Raw genomic sequence first — 22,291 nt, forward strand, 5'->3', positions numbered from 1 at the left:
GCTGCCCACCCCCATTTGGAAGAGCTTTAGTGCAAGGTATGCTGCAATCCACTGCTGGTTGCAATACACGAGTGTGGCCCCTTGACCTCTGCCCCACTAGCGCCAACAACCCAAACACAAGACCAACAAGAGAGCAACCCTTCAGAAAGTCCTTTAATAGGAACAGAACTGGAGACTTCCCACCTCCAGATCACAAGCCTTCCCCTCACCCTTACTCTCATTGCACACTGACCACACATGCTGACCACTCACACCACCACCATCCAATGACCGTTCTTCCTTGGGGTAGTCTGGGGATCAGGTGGTAAACTGTTTGCTTCAAATTGGGAGTGAAGGAGATTAGAGAAAACTAAGGCTATTTTTGTAGACCTGTGGGGTGGGGTGGGGGGAGTCTAGACAAAACATTTAGGAACAGGATGTTAGGTCTCGGTTTGCTGTCTAGATTTTCAGTTGCCCCAGAAGAGTCTCGTGGGTTAAGGAGGGACCACCATGAGAATGGGGGTGGAGGGGGTGGGGTAGAAGCTCTTGGAGTTAAGATCTTATGGTCAGGCTGACACTCTTGAAGCTCTGGTGCTCTGGCCTATGACTTGGGGACCCTCTGGCTTCAAGGTGATAGGATTTCCAGGGTCTTTATGGGGACGCCTGACCAGCATCCTCTGTCTGAGGGTGGGTGGGCCTCCCATGTTCAGTGCAACCCAGTGAGGTAGGCAGAAGATCCCATCCTGGTCCACCTGAGGTTCCAAGTTCATGGCTCAGCAGCTGAAGGGCTGGCCCCAGGAACACAATACTGGTCCCCTTTGATCTCAAGCCCTTCTGCTTCACCTTGGCTCCCCCAGCATAGGGCGCAGACTCAGCTGTGACACGCTTGCCATATCTTGCACAGGGCCACCCAATGAGCAGGCAGATGGGGACAATGACATCCAGCCCCATGTTCCTTGCATTTAGCTGAACAACCGCTGGGTTGCATCAGAGCCTTTCTCTGAGTCTCTGAGCTGCCCCGTAGGGTTTTTTTGGAGCCCTGAATATGGCTGTCCCTCTTCTCTTCCCCCAGGATTCCCCCTCCTGTCACCTAACTCCTCGTCCCACCCACCCCTCTCCTGCAATCTGTCACCTGCCTCCCATGTTGACCAGCTTACTGGTCGACCTCTACCTTCACGGTCTCTGTCTCCCCAGCTCCCTCCTCGAGAGTGTTTCTCACCCCACACCAACTCCCTGGCCCCTCTGCCTCCTCCACCCCTACTGCCTGTTGGCTTCCAGAGTCTCTAAGCCCGGGCCCCGGGCCGTGGAAGTGGGTGCGCTGGTGCTTGCGAAAGTTGGAGGAGTTGTTGAAAGTGCGGTCGCAGAGCGCGCAGCGGAAGGGGCGCTCGCCGGTGTGGATGCGCGCGTGGCCGCTCAGCACCGATGACTGCGTGAAGCCCTTGCCGCAGATACCGCAGTGGTAGGGCCTCTCGCCCGTGTGCACGCGCTCATGGTCGCGCATGTCTGAGGAGCGGCGGAACGGCTTGGCGCAGAACCTGCAGGCGAAGGGCTTCCCCATGGCCGCGCCGGCTGCTGCTGCCGCCATCACCACCTCCGACCGCTCTGGGGACACCCCGGATCCCTGTTCCCCAGCTGCCGCCGCCACCACCACCTCTGGGGGCCTCTGAGAGGTCCCCGGCTCCACCCCATGACGGTGTTGGTGCCGCAGCAGGGGTGCCAGAGCCTTGAATGCCCGGGGGCAGAGAGTGCAGCGGTAAGGGCGCTCTCCCGTGTGCAGGCTGTAGTGCGCACGGAGGCTGGCGGGGCCCGGGCAGCTGTGACCACACACATGGCACCGGCTTGGGTCCCCGCCCTGCCCGCCGCCCTCAGCCCCCGCCAGGTGGCCATGTTCATGGAACAGCAGCTCGGAGACCAACCGGAAGGCAGCCGGACATAAGGCACAGTGAAAAGAACCAGGCTCCGGGGGCTCGGGCACCAGGGTGGTGTCTGTCACTTTCACCACCTGGATCTCAATGAGGTCAGTCGGGGATGTGGCGGGGCTCCCATCATCAGGCACCAGGACCTGGCCGGGAGAGGGAGAGGGGGGTGGGGAGAAAAGAAGAGTCTATGGGCCCTGCCCCAGCAGGCTCCCACTTATTTAGAACCTCCACTCCTTTGTAGCCCCCTCAACTCTAGGTCCTGCTCTATTCCCATCGAGGCTTCCCCTCCTGTCCAGAATATACCACAATCAAGCCCTGCCTCTCCTCCACTCCAGTTAAAAACCAGTTGTTTCTTGGCTCTGGCCGGTTGGCTCAGCGGTAGAGCATCAGCCTGGCGTGTGGAAGTCCCTGGTTCGATTCCCGGCCAGGGCACACAGGAGAAGCGTCCATCTGCTTCTCCACCTTTCCCCCTCTCCTTCCTCTCCATCTCTCTCTCTTCCCCTCCCGCAGCCAAGGCTCCATTGGAGCAATGTAGGCCCGGGCGCTGAGGATTGTTCCATGGCCTCCGCCTCAGGCGTAGAATGGCTTCAGTTGCAACAAAACAACGCCCCCTGGTGGGCATGCCGGGGTGGATCCCCGTCGGGCGCATACAGGAGTCTGTCTGACTGCCTCCCCACTTCTAACTTCAGAAAAATACAAAAAACAAAACAAACAAAAACAGTCATTTCTTGCCCTGACAACAGAAAAGGCCACCTGAGCAGAATCTCTGATCCTAGCCTGCTCGTAAAAAGCCTCCTAGCCAGCCTGACCTGTGGTGGCGCAGTGGATAAAGCGTCGACCTGGAAACGCTGAGGTCGCCGGTTCGAAACCCCGGGATTGCCTGGTCAGGGCACATATGGGAGTTGATGCTTCCAGCTCCTCCCCCTTTCTCTCTCTCCCTCTCTCTCTCCTCTCTGAAAATTAATAAATAAAATTAAAAAAAAAAAAAAAAAGCCTCCTAGCCAAAGCAGCTGGGATGACCTTTTGAAAATGAAAATCAGAACAACTTACTTTCCCACTCAAAACCCTCCCCTGGCTCCAGCTGCACTTAACAATGCAAAGCCCTGTAGCAACATCCAGCGCGACCTGGCGCCTGCTTCTCTCTCCCCGACCCCAGAATGAGTATAAGCCGGCCTACAGCTGACCACTCTCGTCTAAATGTAGCTCCCCAGCCCCAGGCCCCAACCCTAGCACTCCATCTTTATTTCCTTTCTAGAACATGACACAGTAAGTCTCCCCTACTGGACTCCATGCGGACTTCAAGGGAGCCCAGTCCTTATTTGCCTTGTTCGCCTACCCATCTACTGAGCCCGAGTAAACAGAGCTCAGTAAATGCTGAATGAATGAATGCATGTCCTCAAATCTCCGGTTCCAAGTGGGGGAACCTAAGAGTGGTACCAAAGTCACCTGGAGCAGTCATTTCTTCCCCTCCCTCCCCAACCCTCCTTGGACATTTGACACGCCTCGCCCAGACCCTTAGAGAGTCATACCCTTCACCCCAACGTGGGTGCCCCATAACTGTCCCACCCTGATCTTTCAAGATCACCCTCCCAACCTTTCACCTAAGTTCGCTGGTCCCAAGTTGTCTCTCGTAAGCCCCGCCCCCTACTTAGACAGACAATCCCAGATGTTTCCCACCACCCTTCCTCAAGCCCCGCCCTAACAGGCCCCGCCCCTTCGTCCCATAGGCTCTTTGTAGACCACACCCCTTACTCAACCCGAGAAACCCCGCCCCCAGGCCGGAGCTCTAAATACCTCACCCGCCAGTCCTCATAGGCCCCGCCCCCTGTTCTGCGACCTCCTCCCACCCTCGGGTCCCCCGCCCAGGACCCTTCCTCGCTCGCACCAGGTCCGGCGGCTCCGGGGAGCGCGACTCCGGGGCCGTTGAGCTCGGACTCCGGGGCTCCGGGCGTGCGGCAGCCATCTTGTGCCCAGCCCCCGTCCCCGAGGCCTGTGGTCGCTCTGGGAGGGGGCTGGGCTCGCGCTGGCGTCAGAGTCAATACGCAGGCGCACTGTAGGGTAGGCGGGGACTTCCAGGTAACCTGAACAACCTTATTTCGGGAGAAAGGTACCTTTTCTTCCAAATCATGTTACTTCCACCACACCCCGCACACCCCGAAACAAGAAGACAACCTGTGTGGGCCGCTGGAAGGCCGCTAACGAACTCGGATTTCTCTTTTTAACCCGCACTTGTAGGCTCTGGCTGTCCATTGACACTCGCCAGAATTGAAATCATCTTTGTTTTGTTTACCCTGCATGTTTTTGTGGTCGCTTGCTCGGCGGGGCTCGGGATAACACAGTGAAGCAAAGTGTACGAAAGGAAGGCTTTTCCGGTTCGTTCACAGAAAGATATTCTGCAAATGGCAACATTGGTGGTGCTGGGATGTAGCTCAGATCCTCAGGTTGGGCTGACGTTTGGGGAAAGACTGGCGTTTTCCGTAGCACGAAGGACAGGGCCGGGCTCTCCTTAATCATCCACTTATTTCTCACGTAACCGGACGGGCTGTTGTGAACGTAAAGAAGTCACCACATTTCTCTGGGCCCCGGAAACATTTTCGCACGTGTAAAGCTGTAGAGATGCTATGAAAACCCAGTAAAAAAAAAAAGACAGGAAAGACCTTTGGAGCACTCTTAAAATGTTTTTTGTGAAAGGGCAAGCAGTGTAACACAATGCCAAAAAATTATGATCATTTCTAAATTCCGTTTCTTTTCCTTCTAACATGGTAAGATTGCACTTTCCTTTGCAGTGAGACACGGGTCTGTGTGGGTTTGTTTGTTTGTTTGTTTTGGCTAATGAATCATCAGTGAAAGCAATCTGTCTACTTCAGCTCTCAGTGAAAGCCAGCGAGCCAGTCACCATGTCCCGTTTTGTCCTTTCTGTGCTTGGGTACCTGCTGTTTGAAGGTAGGTTTGCAATCAGCCCAAGTTCCAGAATATCTACAGTGAACACAACCTGGTGCTGATCCTCCTTGGAGATCAGCTAGGTCAGTTGACAGCCGTAGCTTTTAAAATACACATTTGGGTGGCCTGACCTGTGGTGACGCAGTGGATAAAGCGTCGACCTGGAAATGCTGAGGTAGCCGGTTCAAAACCCTGGGCTTGCCTGGTCAAGGCACATATGGGAGTTGATGCTTCCTGCTCCAACCCCCTTCTCTCTCTCTCTCTCTCTCTCTCTCTCTCCTTTCTAAAATGAATAAAACAAAAAACAAAACACATTTGGCCTGACCTGTGGTTGCACAGTGGACAGAGTGCCGATCTGCAACGCTAAGGTCGCTAGTTTGAAACTGTAGGGTTGTGGGGTCAAGGCACATATGATGGGCAGCCAGTGAACAGCTAGAGTGAAGCAACAACTTCTCGTTTCCTCCCTGCTCTGTAAAGTCAATAAATAAAAATCTTTAAAAAAATAAAATAAAATACACATTTGTTGTCCTGGCCAGGTAGCTCAGTTGATTAGAGCATTGTCCTGATTGCCAAGGTTGCAGTTTGATCTCCACACATACAAGAATCAACCAGTGAATACATAAATTGGTGGAACAACAAATTGATGTTTCTCTCTGTTGCTCTAAAATCAATCAATAAAATTTAAAAAAAAAAAAATGCATTTGTTGTGTCAAGCCACTGAGTTTTGGGGTGGTTTGTTTGCAGCATAACCTATTCCATCTATTTTTTTTTAAATACTTTATTCAATTTTCAGAGAGGAGAGGGAAAGAGGGAGAAAGAGAGAGAAGGGGGAGGAGCAGGAAGCATCAACTCCCATATGTGCCTTGACCAGGTAAGCCCGGGGTTTTGAACCGGCGACCTCAGTGTTCCAAATCTACGCTTTATCCCACTGTGCCACCACAGGTCAGGCTCACCTATTCTATCTTGAGCGATACACAACAGGGAGTATTTTCTTTATGTTTATATTATGAACTATTTCTGTATACAAAAAGTATTCAGAATAAAACAACTCCTTGTACTTACTAACAAACTTTAAATATACGGCATGACAGTTGCAATCTAAGCCCTCTGTCTACCCCCAATCATTCTTCTCCCTCCTTTCCCCAAGGTTATTATTGCTTGCATTTCTGTTTCTCTTTCCCATGCATGTTTTTCTTTTTCTCTCTTTTTTATTGACTTGATTGGGGTGACTGGCTAATAAAATTATATAGGTTTCAGGTATACAATTCTTATAAGAGTAGCACAGAAACATTCTACTCTTTTTAAAAAAAAATTGATATATTAATTATTCATTTTAGAGAGGGGAGAGAGAGAGAGAGAGAGAAGGAGAGAAAGGAACAGGAACCATCAACTCCCATATGGGCCTTGACCAGGCAAGCCCAGGGTTTCGAACTGGTGACTTCAGCATTTCAGGTCGACGCTGTATCCACTGCTCCATCGCAGGTCAGGCCTGAGTGATTATTATTATTATTATTTTGACAGAAAGAGAGAGAGACAGATAGGAAGGGAGAGAGATGAGAAGCATCAATTCTTCATTGCAGCACCTTAGTTGTTCATTGATTGCTTTCTCATATGTGCCCTGACTGGGGGGCTACAGCAGAGCGAGTGACCCCTTGCTCAAGCCAGCAATCTTGGACTCAAGCTGGTGAGCTTTGCTCAAACCACGCTCAAGCCGGCAACCTTGGGGTTTGGAACCTGGGTGTTGTAGTAATATAATGTTATAGTAATTAAATATATAGAAATATAAAAAATATATATAAAAGTAATTAAGATATAATATTAAAATTATTTAAAGAAATTACATAAAGTTATGCCGTCTGGATAGGAATTAATATAGTGTGTGCAGATGTGATAAACACACTCTGACTTTCCAGCAGGGCCCAGTTAGTGTGTGTATGAAGTTATACATAGATAAGTGGCTTGATGTCATAACTTTGTAAGTTAACATAAATAAAAAGCTTCCCTAGGAACATCTTAAAAAGTGGTTTGATGTAACATTTTAGTAGATTAACATAAAAGGCTCCCTGCAAAGAACTCCCAAAAAGGTGGTTTGAGGTGATAATCCTGTAGATTGACATCTATTAGAAGGCGTTGGCCAGAAAAGGTACTAAAGCTGGGGGGCCCCGTGCTGCAATAGTCGCCCAGACTCCAACATGAACGTGGACTGTCTCCATGCTGCTCTGACCAAGGACAGCCGAGAGGAGCATGCTGACGGGGTCCCCTTAAGCTGTACCCATGCATGCCGAAAGGATCTGTGAGTAATAAACTGCCTGTGTGGTTCTTGCAACTAATTTGTGTCGGTTGTGTTTTTCCTTCGGTGGCAGTTAGTGTCGGCACTTATCAGTAGCATCCTCATAGCCACCTCAAGAGTAGTCTCGAAGAGGCTGCCAGCCCTGCTGATAAGCAGGAGTGTCCCACTGCATGGGGAAGTCGAATCAGGGACGCCTGATCCACATAGAGCTTGGGCTCCACTAGGACAACAGGTCCTCCATGTCCCAGTCCAACACTCTATCCACTGCACCACTGCTTGGTCAGGGTGATTGATTCTTGTATGTGGCCTAACTGGGGATTGAACCCGCAACCTTGGCGTATTGGGATGATGCTCTAACCAACTGAACTATCCAACCAGGGCTTCAGGTGTACAACTCTATAATACATCACCTGTATATTGTACTGTGTTTACCACTCCAAATCAAGCCTCCTTCCTCCCATGCATGTCTTTCTTATTTTGCTACATACCTAAAAGGATATGACATTAGTCACTGTCTCCAGGGCTTCCAGGGGCCTTCGTAATCCTGCTTTCGTGGGCCCCTTATTTCCAAAAGATATATTTAAACTCAGTTTATGACTGTTGGTATAAAGATGAACCTAAGCTAGGCTGGTTATGTTAGTTATTTTTTCTTCTGATTTCATAATTAATTTTTTTTCAAAGGCCCCAAAAAGTGTTATTGGCCCCATATCTGATGTGGGCATTGCAGTTTTTTTTTCTTTCATTTTTTTAGCACTTGCCAATCTTTAACTGCTCTGAATTGTCCACACTCATTACCCAGAGAAGGACTTGTTGTGCAAGGTAGGAGCCTCAGAAGTCTAAGTTTCATTAGCCTTAGGGCCTCAGTTGTATTTGAGATACTAAAGGACCTTCTTAGAAATGAATCTATACAATATTCTTTAGTGATGCCGAACGTGCCCATGACCCTCTCTGAATATCACAATTTCTAATTGTGTTACCCCTACTTGTTTCTCTGAGGTGCTCCGGTGCGGGAGACATTTCCATACATATTTTGTGCTTTGTCGCCCCCACGAGGTCGAGGAGAGTTCCTTGTTGCAGCATGTATCCAATAAAAATATGATTATCTCGCCTCTACGGGGAAGGAAGGTAGGGACACCCTTGGTCTGGTCTGCTTCCCCTTTTAGCCCCAGAAACTGGAATATAGAAGACACTTAAGTATCTGTGGCAGAGAACGACTGAGATTCAGGTTCAGCGGAACTAGAGGCCCTAGGAACCCTTTCTTAGAGAATGTTTCCGGCCAAACGGCTTTCGCGTGAACACCTTCCACTTTCCCGTGAGTCGGAGTCCGACAACCCAAAAAGGTCCGGTACCACCGCCTCCTGCGTCCCCGAGAATAGAATCCGGGCGGCTGCTTCGCATAACGCACGGACTGAAAGGGTCATTCCGGCGCAGGGGTCGCGCGGAGCATGAAGTGATACTCCCGTGGGCATTCTGGGGGTGGGAAAGGACTGAGCCGACTGACAGGAAGCGGGGAGAACCCTAGGGAGGATCGTGGAGGTTCCCTCGGAGGAGCCCCAGGGACCATAGAGGGCTCTTGGAGAGAGACGATGGGAGGTGACGGAGTGGGTTGGATACAAGTTCTCTAAGGTGACAGATTTCTGGGAGACTGATTCTGTGACACCAATGAAGTATTTTCATAGGAGTCACAGAATCAACCTGAAAGAAAGAGATCCTGGCACTGGGGAGATCTTAGAAGAGAGAAAGCCCTGGCCGTCTGGCTCAGCCCTAGAACGTCGGCCCGGCATGTGGAAGTCCCCGGTTAGATTCCCGACCTGGGCACACAGGAGAAGACGCCACCTGCTCTTCCCCCTTCCCCCTCTCCTTTCTCTCTGTCTCTTCTCCTGCAGCCAAGGCGCCATGGGAGCCAAGTTGGCCTGGGCACTGAGGATAGCTCCATGGTCTCCGCCTCAGGTACTAGAATGGCTCCAGTTGCAAGGGAGCAGCATCCCAGATGGGCAGAGCGTCGCCCCCTAGCGGGCATGCCGGGTGGCTCCTGGTTGGGCGGATACAGGAGTCTGTCTGACTGCCTCCCTGCTTCTCACTTAGGAAAAATTAAAAAAAATTTTCTTTTAAAGAGAGAGTGCCAGGGGTTCGAAAGAGAAGATGGAAAGCAACGTGGATTCTAGGGGCCTGTAGGAAGACCCTCAGCACACTTCGTAGTAATTGACTGATGGATGCAAGATGCCTGTGCAAATCCTGGGAGCATGGAGCCGTGAATTAGAAGTCTAGTGTTTGGGCCGTGGAAACCCCCCAGGCTGCCTGGAGAGATGGGGAGTTGAAGGAGTAGAGAATGGAGGACATAGGTAAGCAAAGACTGGGAGATGCAAGCAGGTCCTGTGGTCACCTCAACCCTTAGCTTACCTCTCCCCCACTTTAAGTTAGCTGCTTCTCTGGTTTCATCCTCAAGAACTGTGGATTTTCCTACCCCTCCAGCAACTACCCCTTCCCCTGAGTGACCCCTCTTCCCCCTTCCCCTGGGCCTTCGGGCTCATCTCCTGCCCCAAGTCAAGGCCAGTACCTGCTCCTTGACCTCAAGAGCGCCAGCTACATGTACACATACATGGTGAGAGTGCAGATGACAACCGGGAGGTCAGTGGAGCCGACTCCATAGGCTCATAGCTGCCTGAGTATCTGCAGGTCTTCTAGAACACTTTCCATCTCAAGGCCCATGCCCTCTCTCTCGTGCAGACCTCGGACACCCGGTCTGTGAGTTTGGTGACAAGGCCTCCGAGTGGTCCATCGGTCTCTGCTGGCACTGGCTCATTCACCGGGCTTCCTGTACCTGTTCTGTCCTGGTGATTTGGGATGAAGGTGGAGCTGGCTCACCATGTCCCAGTGCTCAGTGCTAGGGAGACCGAGTCTGTCACTGATACGCACACAAAACTGGTGCCAATAGCACGTGATCTGGTAGTTTTCTCCGGGTCTCCTACATCCAGCTGGGGAGTTGTCAGTTGTAGAACTAGGCTCTGGTTCTCTCATGGACAAGACCACACCAGTTTCTGGTTCTACCCAAGACTGAGGGATCTCCAAATGCAGGGTGTGCGACAGTTTCGCTTACCAGGGATTACCTGTATCCTTGTCCCCTTTAGTCTCACCCAAGAGGGAAGCACCTCAGGTTTTAACTCTGCACTAGGTGGAGTTTGTGACGGGGGTGGCCACTATTTGGCCTCCATAACTTGTCTGTTGAATAGGAATGAATGGTCTCCTCCTTGTCAGCAGCCAGATCGTATTGATTTGCTGAATTGCGAAGACATCTATTTTTCTTTTTTAGATTTTATTTATTCATTTTAGAGTGGGAGGGCGGGGAACAGGAAGCATCAACTCCCATATGTGCCTTGACCAGGCAACCTCAGCATTCCAGGTTGATGCTTTACCCTCTGCGCCACTGCAGGTCTGGCGAGACATCTATTTTCTTGTCTGTTTATTTCTCTCAGGTCACCCGTTTTGTCCTCCCTGTACTCTCAAGTTCAAGCAATCACTCACATATTGGCTGCCATGGGTGCTCTACACATACCCTGTGGCTTGAGAAGCAGGTCAGGGTGATGCCAAGGCAGGTGGGCCAGCTCCCACCAGGCCTTCTGCCCTCTGTGCTTACAAATCTGCAAGAGCCTCATGCAGCTTTGCATCTGACACTCTGGTCCTAAGCGTGTGGCCTGTGGGAAGGCCTTAAGCTGCTCCAGCAATCCCTGCCACCTCACCTTCCCGGGAGTTGGTCCATCTATCCCCCTGTATCCATCAGGGAGGGGATCCTTGGCTGGTCCTCGAGGCCAGAGGTTGAGGTGCAACCTTGATCTGGTTATCATTTCTCTCCGCCACTCCAGCCCTGCGGAGGGGCTTGCATCATACTAGTTGGCCCTGACTAGCTAGCTGTATGACCCAAGGACAGTTTATGAGAATTGATATTTGACTCTTTTTTTTTTGTATTTTTCTGAAGTTGTAAACAGGGAGGCAGTCAGACAGACTCCCGCATGTGCCTGACCGGGATCCACCCGGCATGCCCACCAGGGGGTGATGCTCCGCCCATCTGGGGCACAGCTCTGTTGCAACCAGAGCCATTCTAGCGCCTGAGGGAGAGGCCATAGAGCCATCCTCAGCACCCAAGCCAACTTTGCTCCAATGGAGCCTTGGCTGTGGGAGGGGAAGAGAGACACAGAGAGGAAGGAGAGGGGGAGGGGTGGAGAAGCAGATGGGCACCTCTCCTCTGTGCCCTGGCCGGGGTTCCCGGGACTCCTGCACACCAGGCTGACACTCAACCACTGAGCCAGCCGGCCAGGGCCGATACTTGACTCTTCATTGCCGTTTAATGCATTAAGTCTTAAGGTCTGGGTTTCCTCGACTGTCTCATGGACTGCATAATTTTGGCCCCATGTTTTTTGCAGTGTAGCCACAAAGAAGTCACTACTGATAGATATGTGAATTCCAAACTGCCCTCTTGATGTTCTGACCTCACCCTTATCTGGACTATCGCCCCTGAGACAGAGGAATTCCACAAAGCTGATCAACCTGCCCCAAGAAAGAGCATTCCAGAAAGCTGAAATCCTAAAACTGTAAAAGGGAACATACCAGGACCTTTGCCTCAGTATCCTCTCAGGCTCTCCCAAACACTATATAATTCGCCTCTAGTCTGTAACCAGCACTCTTCTACCCAGGAGAAGTACCCGCCAGGGTTCCTTTCTTCCTTTCAATAAAGCCTGTTGCCCTGGTCTTCTAGGACTTCCATGGATTCCAACTACTAGCCCCTTGTGGTTTCGGTTCCTATTTGAAGATAACCTTATTTTCTTTTGTAAAAAAAAAAAAAAGTCTTTCCTTGGGCATAGTCTTATTTATCCACGAAAGACTGGCTCCGGGAACCTGGAAGGATCAAGTGACTTCTCAGAGAAAGCCATCCCTTTTGTCGTCCTTCCCTCTGCGTCTATCCCGTCGCCACATACTGACTTAACTGATTTTGTACACCACCCCCCCCCCCCCCCCCCGCCCGTTTCAGAGAGGTGCGGCGTGCAGATTCCCGGAACTACCGATTGGAGGTGCTTGTTTCCGCACCTGGGCGGATTTCTGGAGGTCCCATTAGACCGCCATGGCGGCGGAAGCGGGATTGGGAGCCGGGCGCTGGGCTGCCCGGGCCCATCGCCGCCGCGCGGGGCCGCTCCTTGAGTTGGTTTTCACCACGTGGAGACCCGAGAGGCCAGCACACCGCGAGCTGCCGCCGGGAGGGCGGCAATGAGCAGCGATCGCCAAGCAATGGTGAGACGAAGTACTGAAACCATAGAGACGCGGGGCTAGAGGCTCCGGAGCAGCCCAAGCGACTCGGGGTGGCTAGAGAGGCCCATGCCCTGCGCGTGCGGGCGGCTGGGTTAGAGACCAGTTGGGCGAACGTGTCTTGGGATGCAGAATAGAGATCACCTGAGCTGGTGAGTTTGGGGTGGGGGGAACTTCGCTTACTCCTGCCTGTCCTTCCTCCAGGCTCAGGGTCCCAGCATTGACCTGACCCCTAATTCTTTTGGAGCCTGAATTAGCTCCCTTCTCTTCCTTCGCCCCCATGGACTGGCCTCACTTCCTACACCAGCCAGGTTGGGTCGGGCTCGCGCCTCCCCGCGCTGTCCCGGAGTTTGCAGGAGGTCCGGAGCTCGCCCTGGCGGGACCACTAGGCTGCAAGGAATTTCCTGGGCGGTGGAGAGGTCACAGGGACTCTATAGAATCCTGTTGTGATAAGGTGCCGAAGAATTGCAAAAAAAAAAAAGTTAACATTAGTATTTTAAAAGGACGTGTCAGGCCCCCGACCGCTCCTTTCTGGAAAAAAAAAAAAAGATTAAACCGGCAAAAGTTATATGAACACTTCATTAAGCTCCTTTAAGAGACAATGTTTACATAGCCTACAATGATTGCAAAGGTAATTTCCTTATCCTAAGCTAAAACTTTTCACTGTTGTGGCAACAACCCTAGAAGACTTGGGAATGTCTTTTTTTTTTTTTTTTGTATTTTTTTCCCTGAAGCTGGAAACGGGGAGGCAGTCAGACTTCGGCATGCGCCCGACCGGGATCCACCCGGCGTGCCCACCAGGGGGCGATGCTCAGCCCATCTGGGGCGTTGCTCTGTTGCGACCAGAGCCATTCTAGCGCTTGAGGCAGAGGCCATAGAGCCATCCTCAGCACCTGGGCCAACTTTGCTCCAATGGAGCCTTGGCTGCGGAAGGGGAAGAGAGACACAGAGAGGAAGCAGAGGGGGAGGGGTGGAGAAGCAGACGGGTGCTTCTCCTGTGTGCCCTGGCCGGGAATCGAACCCGGGACTCCTGCACGCCAGGCCGATGCTCCACCACTGAGCCAACCGGCCAGGACGGGAATGTCTTTAATATGTAAAACAATATTTATCCCTACTGTGTTGATATGTAAAACATTTATTGCTGTGCTTATATGTAAAACGATATTTATCACTATTGCGTTATCTTGTAAGTTTTGATATGTAGGAATGTTTTTTCCTTTTAATAGATCCTATAGATAAATGTTGCAAGCTTATCAGTAAATAACTTTTCTATCGTGCACCCCCAACCTATATGTGATCATGTCTATATAACTAGCCTCAGAACTACATTTGAGGCTGCCTGATTTGGGTTAGCTATATATACCCCGTGTAAGTTATATGTAACCGGCTTATTTTTTTTTTTTTTTTAATTTTTTTTTTTTCATTTTTCTGAAGCTGGAAACAGGGAGAGACAGTCAGACAGACTCCCGCATGCGCCCGACCGGGATCCACCCGGCACGCCCACCAGGGGCGACGCTCTGCCCACCAGGGGGCGATGCTCTGCCCATCCTGGGCGTCGCCATATTGCAACCAGAGCCACTCTAGCGCCTGGGGCAGAGGCCACAGAGCCATCCCCAGCGCCCGGGCCGTCTTTGCTCCAATGGAGCCTCGGCTGCGGGAGGGGAAGAGAGAGACAGAGAGGAAAGCGCGGCGGAGGAGTGGAGAAGCAAATGGGCGCTTCTCCTGTGTGCCCTGGCCGGGAATCGAACCCGGGTCCTCCGCACGCTAGGCCGACGCTCTACCGCTGAGCCAACCGGCCAGGGCGTAACCGGCTTATTAATAAATCTCCTAAAATTTCTTCGGTATCCTGCTTTGGTGTCTCTATGTAACCCGCGGATTAAAGTAACATACTTTATGACAGTTTCTTGCAGAAACTGAGGCTGGGGCCTCTTTTCTTACTTGCTTGTGTGACCTGAGGCAAGGGAACAGCCTCTCTTTGTCCCCAGGTTCCTTATGCCCAGGGATTCTCAGTTTAGGGTCCAGGGCCCCTTACCAAAACTCAATAAGCCAGCTTCAACTTTTACTTTTTTGTGTGTGTCGAGGGCTTTCAATAGATCACAGCGAGGGAGCTGCTCCGCTACGTACGAAACCCGGACCCAGAAGCAGGTCGTCTAGGAATGGTTTAGCACCAGGTTCCCCACTGTTGGGCAGATAAAATATATTATGCTCACTTTGTTAAAGATGGCGCTGCCCAGGTGGAAGCCATTGCCCAGGTGATATTAATGTGTTGGGGGCGGGCTGTGGGCAGGCAGGATCCTTGTAGCCTGGGGCTTGGTTTTAGGATTAAACCTTTCCCACCCTTTTTGATGTGGGGTGGTACAATCCCATCATGCCTCAGAAAAGTGACTTTGTATTAGAGACTTCCCTATTTTGTATATTGGATTAAAGGTTATGAATCTACACTATAAAGGGGGTAGAATGGGAGCTTACTCTCTTGGTTCCTGAGATTATCATTGGAACAAAGAGCAGAGGAGAGCAGAGAGAGGCCACGTGGAGGAGGCCAGGAGAAGCAGCCAAGATGGCGGAGTGTTGAGTGAGAAGTCAGTTAGTGCAGAGTTTGTGCAGGGAGAAGGAAGGAGATGGGGAACAGAGGTGAATAAGGCTGGTGAGCTAGAAACCTTTGATTCTAGGAAACTCGGATAAGTCAGTAGCTTTGTGAGCACTGAATGTGAGTGAGTTTTGGAGCCCAGTGTGTGTTTTTATTTGCCCGCCGGGTGCAAGCTAGGATTGAAGATGATGGCCCATCAGTTTTTGGCTCCGTTGTTTCTTTACCAACTGTCCGAATCCAATGCAAACCTGCATGGGCCAGGCGGCTGTGATGGTGGCCGTGGCTACTGGCTTTACATCCACGAGCGGGCGTTGTGTGATGGGCGAGGGGGCGACCCCCTTTCTGGCTGCGCCCCGTTTCCCAGGATGAGGGGCTCTCAGCACCAGACCCCGGTCCCCACGGCCAGCTTCAACTTTTTTTTTTTTTTTCATTTTTCTGAAGCTGGAAACAGGGAGAGACAGTCAGACAGACTCCCGCATGCGCCCGACTGGGATCCACCCGGCACGCCCACCATGGGGCGATGCTCTGCCCACCAGGGGGCGATGCTCTGCCCATCCTGGGCGTCGCCATGTTGCGACCAGAGCCACTCTAGCGCCTGGGGCAGAGGCCACAGAGCCATCCCCAGCGCCCGGGCCGTCTTTGCTCCAATGGAGCCTTGGCTGCGGGAGGGGAAGAGAGAGAGAGGAAAGCGCGGCGGAGGGGTGGAGAAGCAAATGGACGCTTCTCCTGTGTGCCCTGGCTGGGAATCGAACCCGGGTCCTCCGCACGCTAGGCCGACGCTCTACCGCTGAGCCAACCGGCCAGGGCCTTCAACTTTTTTTTTTTTTAATTAATTAATTTTTTTACAGAGACAGAGAGTGAGTCAGAGAGAGGGATAGACAGGGACAGACAGGAACGGAGAGAGATGAGACGCATCAATCATTAGTTTTTCATTGTGCGTTGCAACACCTTCGTTGTTCATTGATTGCTTTCTCATATGTGCCTTGACCGAGGGCCTTCAGCAGACCAAGTAACCCCTTGCTGGAGCCAGCAACCTTGGGTTCACAATTCTTCGTTGTGGCACCTTAGTTGTTCGTTGATTGCTTTTTTGTATGTGCCTTGAGGGGGGGAGGGGGCTACAGCAGACTGAGTGACCCTTTGCTGGAGCCAGCAACCTGGTGGGATTTTTTTTTTTTTTTTTTTTTTTTAATGGAACGCTTCACGAATTTGCGTGTCATCCTTGCGCAGGGGCCATGCTGATCTTCTCTGTATCGTTCCAATTTTAGTATATGTGCTGCCAAAGCGAGCACAACCTGGTGGGATTTTGCTCAAACCAGATGAGCCTGCGCTCAAGCTGGCGACCTCGGGGTCTCGAACCTAGGTCCTCTGCATCCCAGTCCGATGCTCTATCCACTGTGCCACCGTCTGGTCAGGCACCCAGCTTCAACTTTTAAGTGATCTGGCGCAAGAGAAGTCCCTGTAACCTCTCCACCCTAGCAAACCTGACTGATAGCCCTCCTCCCCCTCATCCAACCTCCCGCTGGAACAAATCCCCTCACTCTGCCCCCCCCCCCCAAATTCCCCGCCCAAACTAACCTCCTAGCTAGCCTTTCTGACTAACCTCATAAAAGCTTGAATTCTCAAACACTTGGGGCTGACGCCATTTTGGATTCAGCTCATCTGTTCCCAGGTGAGTAAATAAATTTCTTATAAAACTCATAAGACCTTGTGCATCCCTGCTTTGGTGACCTAATGGGGATGTCTTGTGGTCCCCAGCCAGGGTGAGTGGAAGGAAAGGCCCCTTTGACTGCTACAGCCCCTGTTTTATATAGCCTGGGGTCAGTCACTGCCCCATGGTGGCACGCAGTTTCCCAACCTGTCAGCTGGGGTAGAGTGGAAAAAAATTGGTATTCTATGTGAGCCACAAATCCTGACATTCTGGCTTGCTTCTCTCTCTCTCTCTCTCTCTCTCTCTCTCTCTCTCCCTCTCCCTCCCTCCCTCCCTCCTTCCGTTTCTTCCTTCCTCCTTTCCTTTCCTTTCCTTCCTTTCTTTCTTCTCTCTCTCTCTCCATTCCTTTCCTTTCCTTCCTTTCCTTTCCTTTTCCTTCCTTCCTTCCTTCCTTCCTTCCTTCCTTCCTTCCTTCCTTCCTTCCTCCCTCCCTCCCTCCCTCCCTCCCTCCCTCCCTCCCTCCCTCCTTTCCTTTTCCTTCCTTCCTTCCTTTCCTTTCCTTTCCTTTCCTTTCCTTTCCTTTCCTTTCCTTTCCTTTCTTTTTTCTTTCTTTCTTTTTTTCTCTTTCTCTTTCTTTTTAAAGATTTTATTGATTTTAGAGAGAGGACAGAGAGAAAGGGGGGTAGGTGGGTGGAAGAGTGAGAAGCATCAACTTGTGGTTGCTTCTAGTATGTGCCTTAACCAGGCAAGCCTGGGGCTTCGAACTGGCAACCTCAGTGTTTCAGGTTGATGCCTTATCCACTGCGCCACCACAGGTCAGGCTCCATTATTTATAGCAACTCATGGTGCCTGCTGAGATGGGCACAAATAAATGTTTGTTTTGACTCTTTTTTAAAAATATTATTTTTTTTTTACAGAGACAGAGTCAGAGAGAGGGATAGATAGGGTCAGACAGACAGGAACGGAGAGAGATGAGAAGCATCAATCATTAGTTTTGCAACACCTTAGTTGTGATGCCTGACCAGGCGGTGGCGCAGTGGATAGAGCGTTGGACTGGGATGCTGACGACCCAGGTTCAAGACCCCGAGGTCGCCAGCTTGAGTGCGGGCTCATCTGATTTGAGAGGAAAAAAAAAGCTCACCAGCTTGGACCCAAGGTTGCTTGGACCCAAGGTCGCTGGCTCAAGCAAGGGGTTACTTGGTCTGCTGAAGGCCCGTGGTCAAGGCACATATGAGAAAGCAATCAATGAACAACTAAGGTGTCACAATGCGCAACGAAAAACTAATGATTGATGCTTCTCATCTCTCTCCGTTCCTGTCTGTCTGTCCCTGTCTATCCCTCACTCTGACTCTGTCTCTGTAAAAAAATAAAAAAATAAATTAAAAAAACAAAACAAAAAAACACCGTAGTTGTTTATTGATTGCTTTCTCATATGTGCCTTGACTGTGGGGCTACAGCAGACTGAGTAACCCCTTGCTCAAGCCAGTGACCTTGGATCCAATCTGGTGAGCCTTGCTCAAACCAGATGAGCCCGCACTCAAGCTGGAGACCTCGGGGTTTTGAACCTGGGTCCTTGGCATCCCAGTCCGATGTTCTGTCAACTGCGCCACTGCCTGGTCAGGCTGTTTTGACTCTTTAAAATTTTAATTTATTGATTTTAGAGACAGAAACATCGGTTTGTTAGTCTACTTAGTTATGCACTCATTGGTTGATTTTTCCATGTGCCCTTTCTGGGGATTGAACCTGCAACCTCTTTGTATTGGGATGATGTTCTAACCGGCTGAGCTATCCTGCCAGGGCTGTTAGTTTAAATTCTTTTTCAATTGCTGGGGGTAGGTAGGGCTGGAACCCAAAGGACATAGTGTTAAATCGGAACAGTGAGATAAAAGACATCTTGCCAAACAATCAATCAATTAGCCAAATTAAGAAATTAAGGAGTCTTTTAATTAGCTGGCTGCATGAACCTCATGGAGACCTAAGTCGTTCAAATCAGTGCGGTGGGGAACACAGTTTGGGCTGGCTTTTAAAGGGAAAATTACATACTGACTGAGGAATGGGGAGGAGAGGAAGCATAGCAGTAAAACAAAGTAGTGAAACAAACTTTCTTTTTTTAAGCATTTTAATTTTATTTATTTATTTATTTTGTGACAGAATCAGAGAGGGGGACAGACAGGAAGGGAGAGAGATGAGAAGCATCACTTCTTCGTTGCGGCACCTTAGTTGTTCGTTGATTGCTTTTCATATGTGGCCTTGGGGGGGGGGCTGCAGCAGACTGAGTGACCCTTTGCTGGAGCCAGTAACCTTGGGCTCAAGCTGGTGAGCCTTGCTCAAACCAGATGAGCCTGCGCTCAAGCTGGCGACCGTGGGGTCTCGAACCTGGGTCCTCTGCATCCCAGTCTGACACTATCCACTATGCCACCCCGCCCCCATCAGGTGAAACAAGCTTTCTTACAGTGTTTATCTATAGATTCTATAGGGTTAATTCAGGGAAAAACATTCTGAGAACACCTGCAACTTTGCAAAGCTAGCCCAAGGCCACAGTCTGGGAAACCAGGCTCAAGGCCAGGAATAGGGAGTCTTTTCAGAAAAAGTAAGTTCTGCTAAAAGTCTCTTCGTTTTAGAGAAAGTAAGTTTTGCCAAAAAATTATTCATGTTAAGAGCCTTTCTTTTCCATACTTCAGTAGGACCCTCAATTTTTTGAGTGTGAGTTATTGGCCTGAGTACTTCTGAGGGGCATTGTCCTCTGCTCAGGAGTTCAGAGCCATTTAGGACCTCATCCTGCAGCCATTTCTGGTATAAGAGTCGCAGTTTTAAAAAGTTCTGCCCAACAGAGCAGTGAGGACTTGGAGTAATGTAAGGGACTTGGGGTGTGTGTCGTAGTGACTGTAGGGACAAGTGGGCTTGCAGACTGAGAAGCTCTGTGAGGGAGAGTTGAGGAGACCTGGGGGCTGGCTTACAGAGAGAGAGAGAGCAGGGCAGGAAGCCTGGCAACTTGGAGCTGAACTGACCCAGAGGCAAAGGGATTGTCGGATGGGAACAGGAGATAATGCAGATGTTGCCGTGGACCAGCACGGCTAGTGATTGTCCAGGTCCTGAATGAGAACGGTGCAGAATGAGGAAATAAACTCAGAGACAAAAAGGATGGGATCGAGAGGTCTCTGCAAGCCGATAGCAAGCCAGAGCGAAGCAAAACCCCTGGTCTGCTTTATTATATAGTGCAGAGCCCTATGTAAAATAAAGAAGTCTCCGATACAAAGTCACACATCTGAGGCACAAACAAGAATTCTCTTAAGGCTTAAACAGAAATCCCCCCACCACGCATAACTGAAATCAACCAACATCAGAACAAAGGGTGAGAGGAAGGGCGTGTCAAATACCTTTAGCAACTTAAGTAAGTGAGGTGGGGGTTTGGCAGCAAGGACCCTGTCAGCTCACTGCCAGTCAGTCCCCCACACTCTGTCATACATCTAAACTGCAAGGACCCTGTCAGCTTGCAGTCTCCCACAGGACGTAAAGGAGGGGGGTAGTCCAGGAAGGGTTCCAGAGTGAAGGAGGCAGGGCTCAGACTGCAGGCTGCGAGGGTGGGGGCAGCCCGAGGGAAGGTAGCGTGATGGAATATGGGGCGATGTTGGGGACCGAAAAGTAAACAGGGTATTTTGCAGTTTGGATATCTAGGGGACAGAGATGTTGGGCCCAACCCCCATCTCACCTGCCTAATTAAACTAACAAAGGGCTGTGCTTCTCTGCTCTTTCTGCCTGCCCATGTTCCCCAGAAAGATTGGAAGCTAGTTACTTCTTTGTTTAAAGTTAGATTGACTAGTACGGTGGGGGATGTCTTTGAGTTGCCTTGGAAACTTAATTGAATTGCTAATGGCCCACCTTACCCAAGAATAGAGACAGATGTCTTTCTGGGGGCAGCCATGTTTTGCTGCTTGAACAGTAGTGACTGTTGGCAAGGAGCTGTGGCATCCTCCCAAACCCTTCCTGTATATATTTTTAAGTCTCTATCTTTCATTCAATTTCGTACCATTTCCCACTCGAGACCCTGAAATAGACTTGTTGTGCGGGGTGTGGCAGAGTGGCACCAGGTCTGAGTCCCCTCTCTCAGCCTCGTGTGTCCTCAGCCTCAGTGCGGTGCCCACCTTGCCGGGTGCGCACATGTTGTTGGAACCGAAGTTTGGGAGAACGTGAGTAACCAGGCAGTCTCAGAGGTGTCTGCAATGACTCTGCTGAGGGCCAGGGTGTTTATTTGATAGTGGAGGAGGCTGGGAAGGGAGTCCTAGGTGGCCGGGGCACATGGTGAGTGCCTCCAAGGCCAGGCCAAGGGGTTCTTCTATCTGTAAGCAAAGCTGTGGGAGTGTGGGGAAAGCAGAGGAAGTGTTAGATCCTGCTGGAACTGGTGGGTTGGTGAGTCTGGTGTAGAGGACAGGCCTACAGCTTGGGAGTCAGGCTCATGGAAGGCTGAGGAGGGGCCTGCCTGCAGAGCAAGGGGGAAGAGAGCCCAGGCAGAGGAAAACACATCAGCCTTTGCACCTAGAGCCACACGTTCAAGGTCTAGTCCAGACAGTGAGAGGCCAACTGTGACTGGAGCACAGGAGGGAAATGTCAAAAAAGAGGCTGAGCTGTCTCACCCAAGGCAAAGGAACTTGGGGACTTGGTCTTGAGGGTGCCGGGGGCTGTGATAAGTTGGATTTTTTTGTATTTTTCTGAAGTTAGAAGTTGGGAGGCAGAGAGACTCCCATATGTGCCCGACCGGGATCCACCCGCCACGCCCACCAGGGGGCGCTGCTCTGTTACAACCGGAGCCATTCTAGTGCCTGAGGCGGAGGCCATGGAGCCGCCCTCAGCGCCCAGGCCAACTTTGCTCCAATGGAGCCTTGGCTGCGGGAGGGGAAGAGAGAGACAGAGAGAAAGGAGAGAGGGAAGGATGGAGAAGCAGATGGGCGCTTCTCCTGTGTGCCCTGGCCGGGAATCAAACCTGGTACTTCCACACTCCTGGCCGACGCTCTACAACTGAGTAAACCGGCCAGGGCTTTTGTGGTGTTTTGTTTTAAGATTTTATTTATTCATTTTAGAGAGGAGGGAGGAGCAGGAACCATCAACTACCACATGTGCCTTGACCAGGCAGGCAAGCCTAGGGTTTTGAACTGGCGACCTCAGTGTTCCAGGTCGAGGCTTTATCCACTGTGCCACCACAGGCCAGGTCCGTGACAAGGTTTTGAATGGTGCAGAAGTTCCGTTTGATACAACTATGAGAAGACTGTTGGGTCAGTGTAGGAGGGGAACTGAAGGCCAGTGACCAGGGAGGAGGCAGGTACTGGGGCCCAGGAAGAAGGGGAAGGGCCAGAGCTGGGGTACTTGGGGAGTGGAGGGGTATATAAAACTCAGAACATTTCAGGATGGAGGAAACAGAACCTGGTGCTTGTCCAGCTCTGGGGAGTGAGCAAGTGTGTGTGTGTGTGTGTGCCCCCTTAAGGGGGCCCCGTCAGCGTGCTCCTCTCGGCTGTCTTTGGTCAGAGTGGTGTGGAGACAGTCCATGTTCACATTGGAGCCTGGGGGACTACCGCTGGGGGGGGGGGGCTTAGCTTTAATACCTTTTCTGGCCAGTGCCTTCTAACAGGTGTCAATCTACA

At 51.1% G+C, this 22,291-nt stretch overlaps 2 protein-coding genes and 1 non-coding gene across 3 annotated transcripts in view; 1 reads left to right on the forward strand and 2 right to left on the reverse strand.

Annotated features, from left to right (window-relative positions):
- Window positions 1-135: 135 nt before the first annotated feature.
- ZNF784 (zinc finger protein 784) lies at window positions 136-3,893 on the reverse strand. Its single transcript, XM_066374551.1, has 2 exons — window positions 3,784-3,893; window positions 136-2,041 (listed from the first exon to the last, which is right to left on the reverse strand). The coding sequence occupies exons 1-2, from the start codon at window positions 3,859-3,861 to the stop codon at window positions 1,133-1,135; spliced, it is 987 nt and encodes a 328-aa protein (XP_066230648.1). The 5' UTR covers window positions 3,862-3,893; the 3' UTR covers window positions 136-1,132.
- Window positions 3,894-8,613: 4,720 nt separating this feature from the next.
- The window catches only part of ZNF580 (zinc finger protein 580), a 20,282-nt gene continuing 6,604 nt past the window's right edge, over window positions 8,614-22,291 (forward strand). The window contains exons 1-3 of the transcript XR_010750156.1: window positions 8,614-9,078; window positions 9,243-9,470; window positions 12,152-12,575. The gene's annotated coding sequence lies outside the window, so the exon portion shown is untranslated. The remainder of the gene's footprint in view (window positions 9,079-9,242; window positions 9,471-12,151; window positions 12,576-22,291) is intronic.
- Window positions 16,193-16,299, reverse strand: LOC136401915 (U6 spliceosomal RNA). Its single transcript, XR_010750838.1, has one exon. It is a non-coding gene; the product is annotated as a U6 spliceosomal RNA (small nuclear RNA).

The sequence above is a fragment of the Saccopteryx leptura genome, chromosome 3 (genome assembly GCF_036850995.1).
Source record: "Saccopteryx leptura isolate mSacLep1 chromosome 3, mSacLep1_pri_phased_curated, whole genome shotgun sequence".
In the NCBI taxonomy this organism is placed as follows: domain Eukaryota; kingdom Metazoa; phylum Chordata; class Mammalia; order Chiroptera; family Emballonuridae; genus Saccopteryx; species Saccopteryx leptura.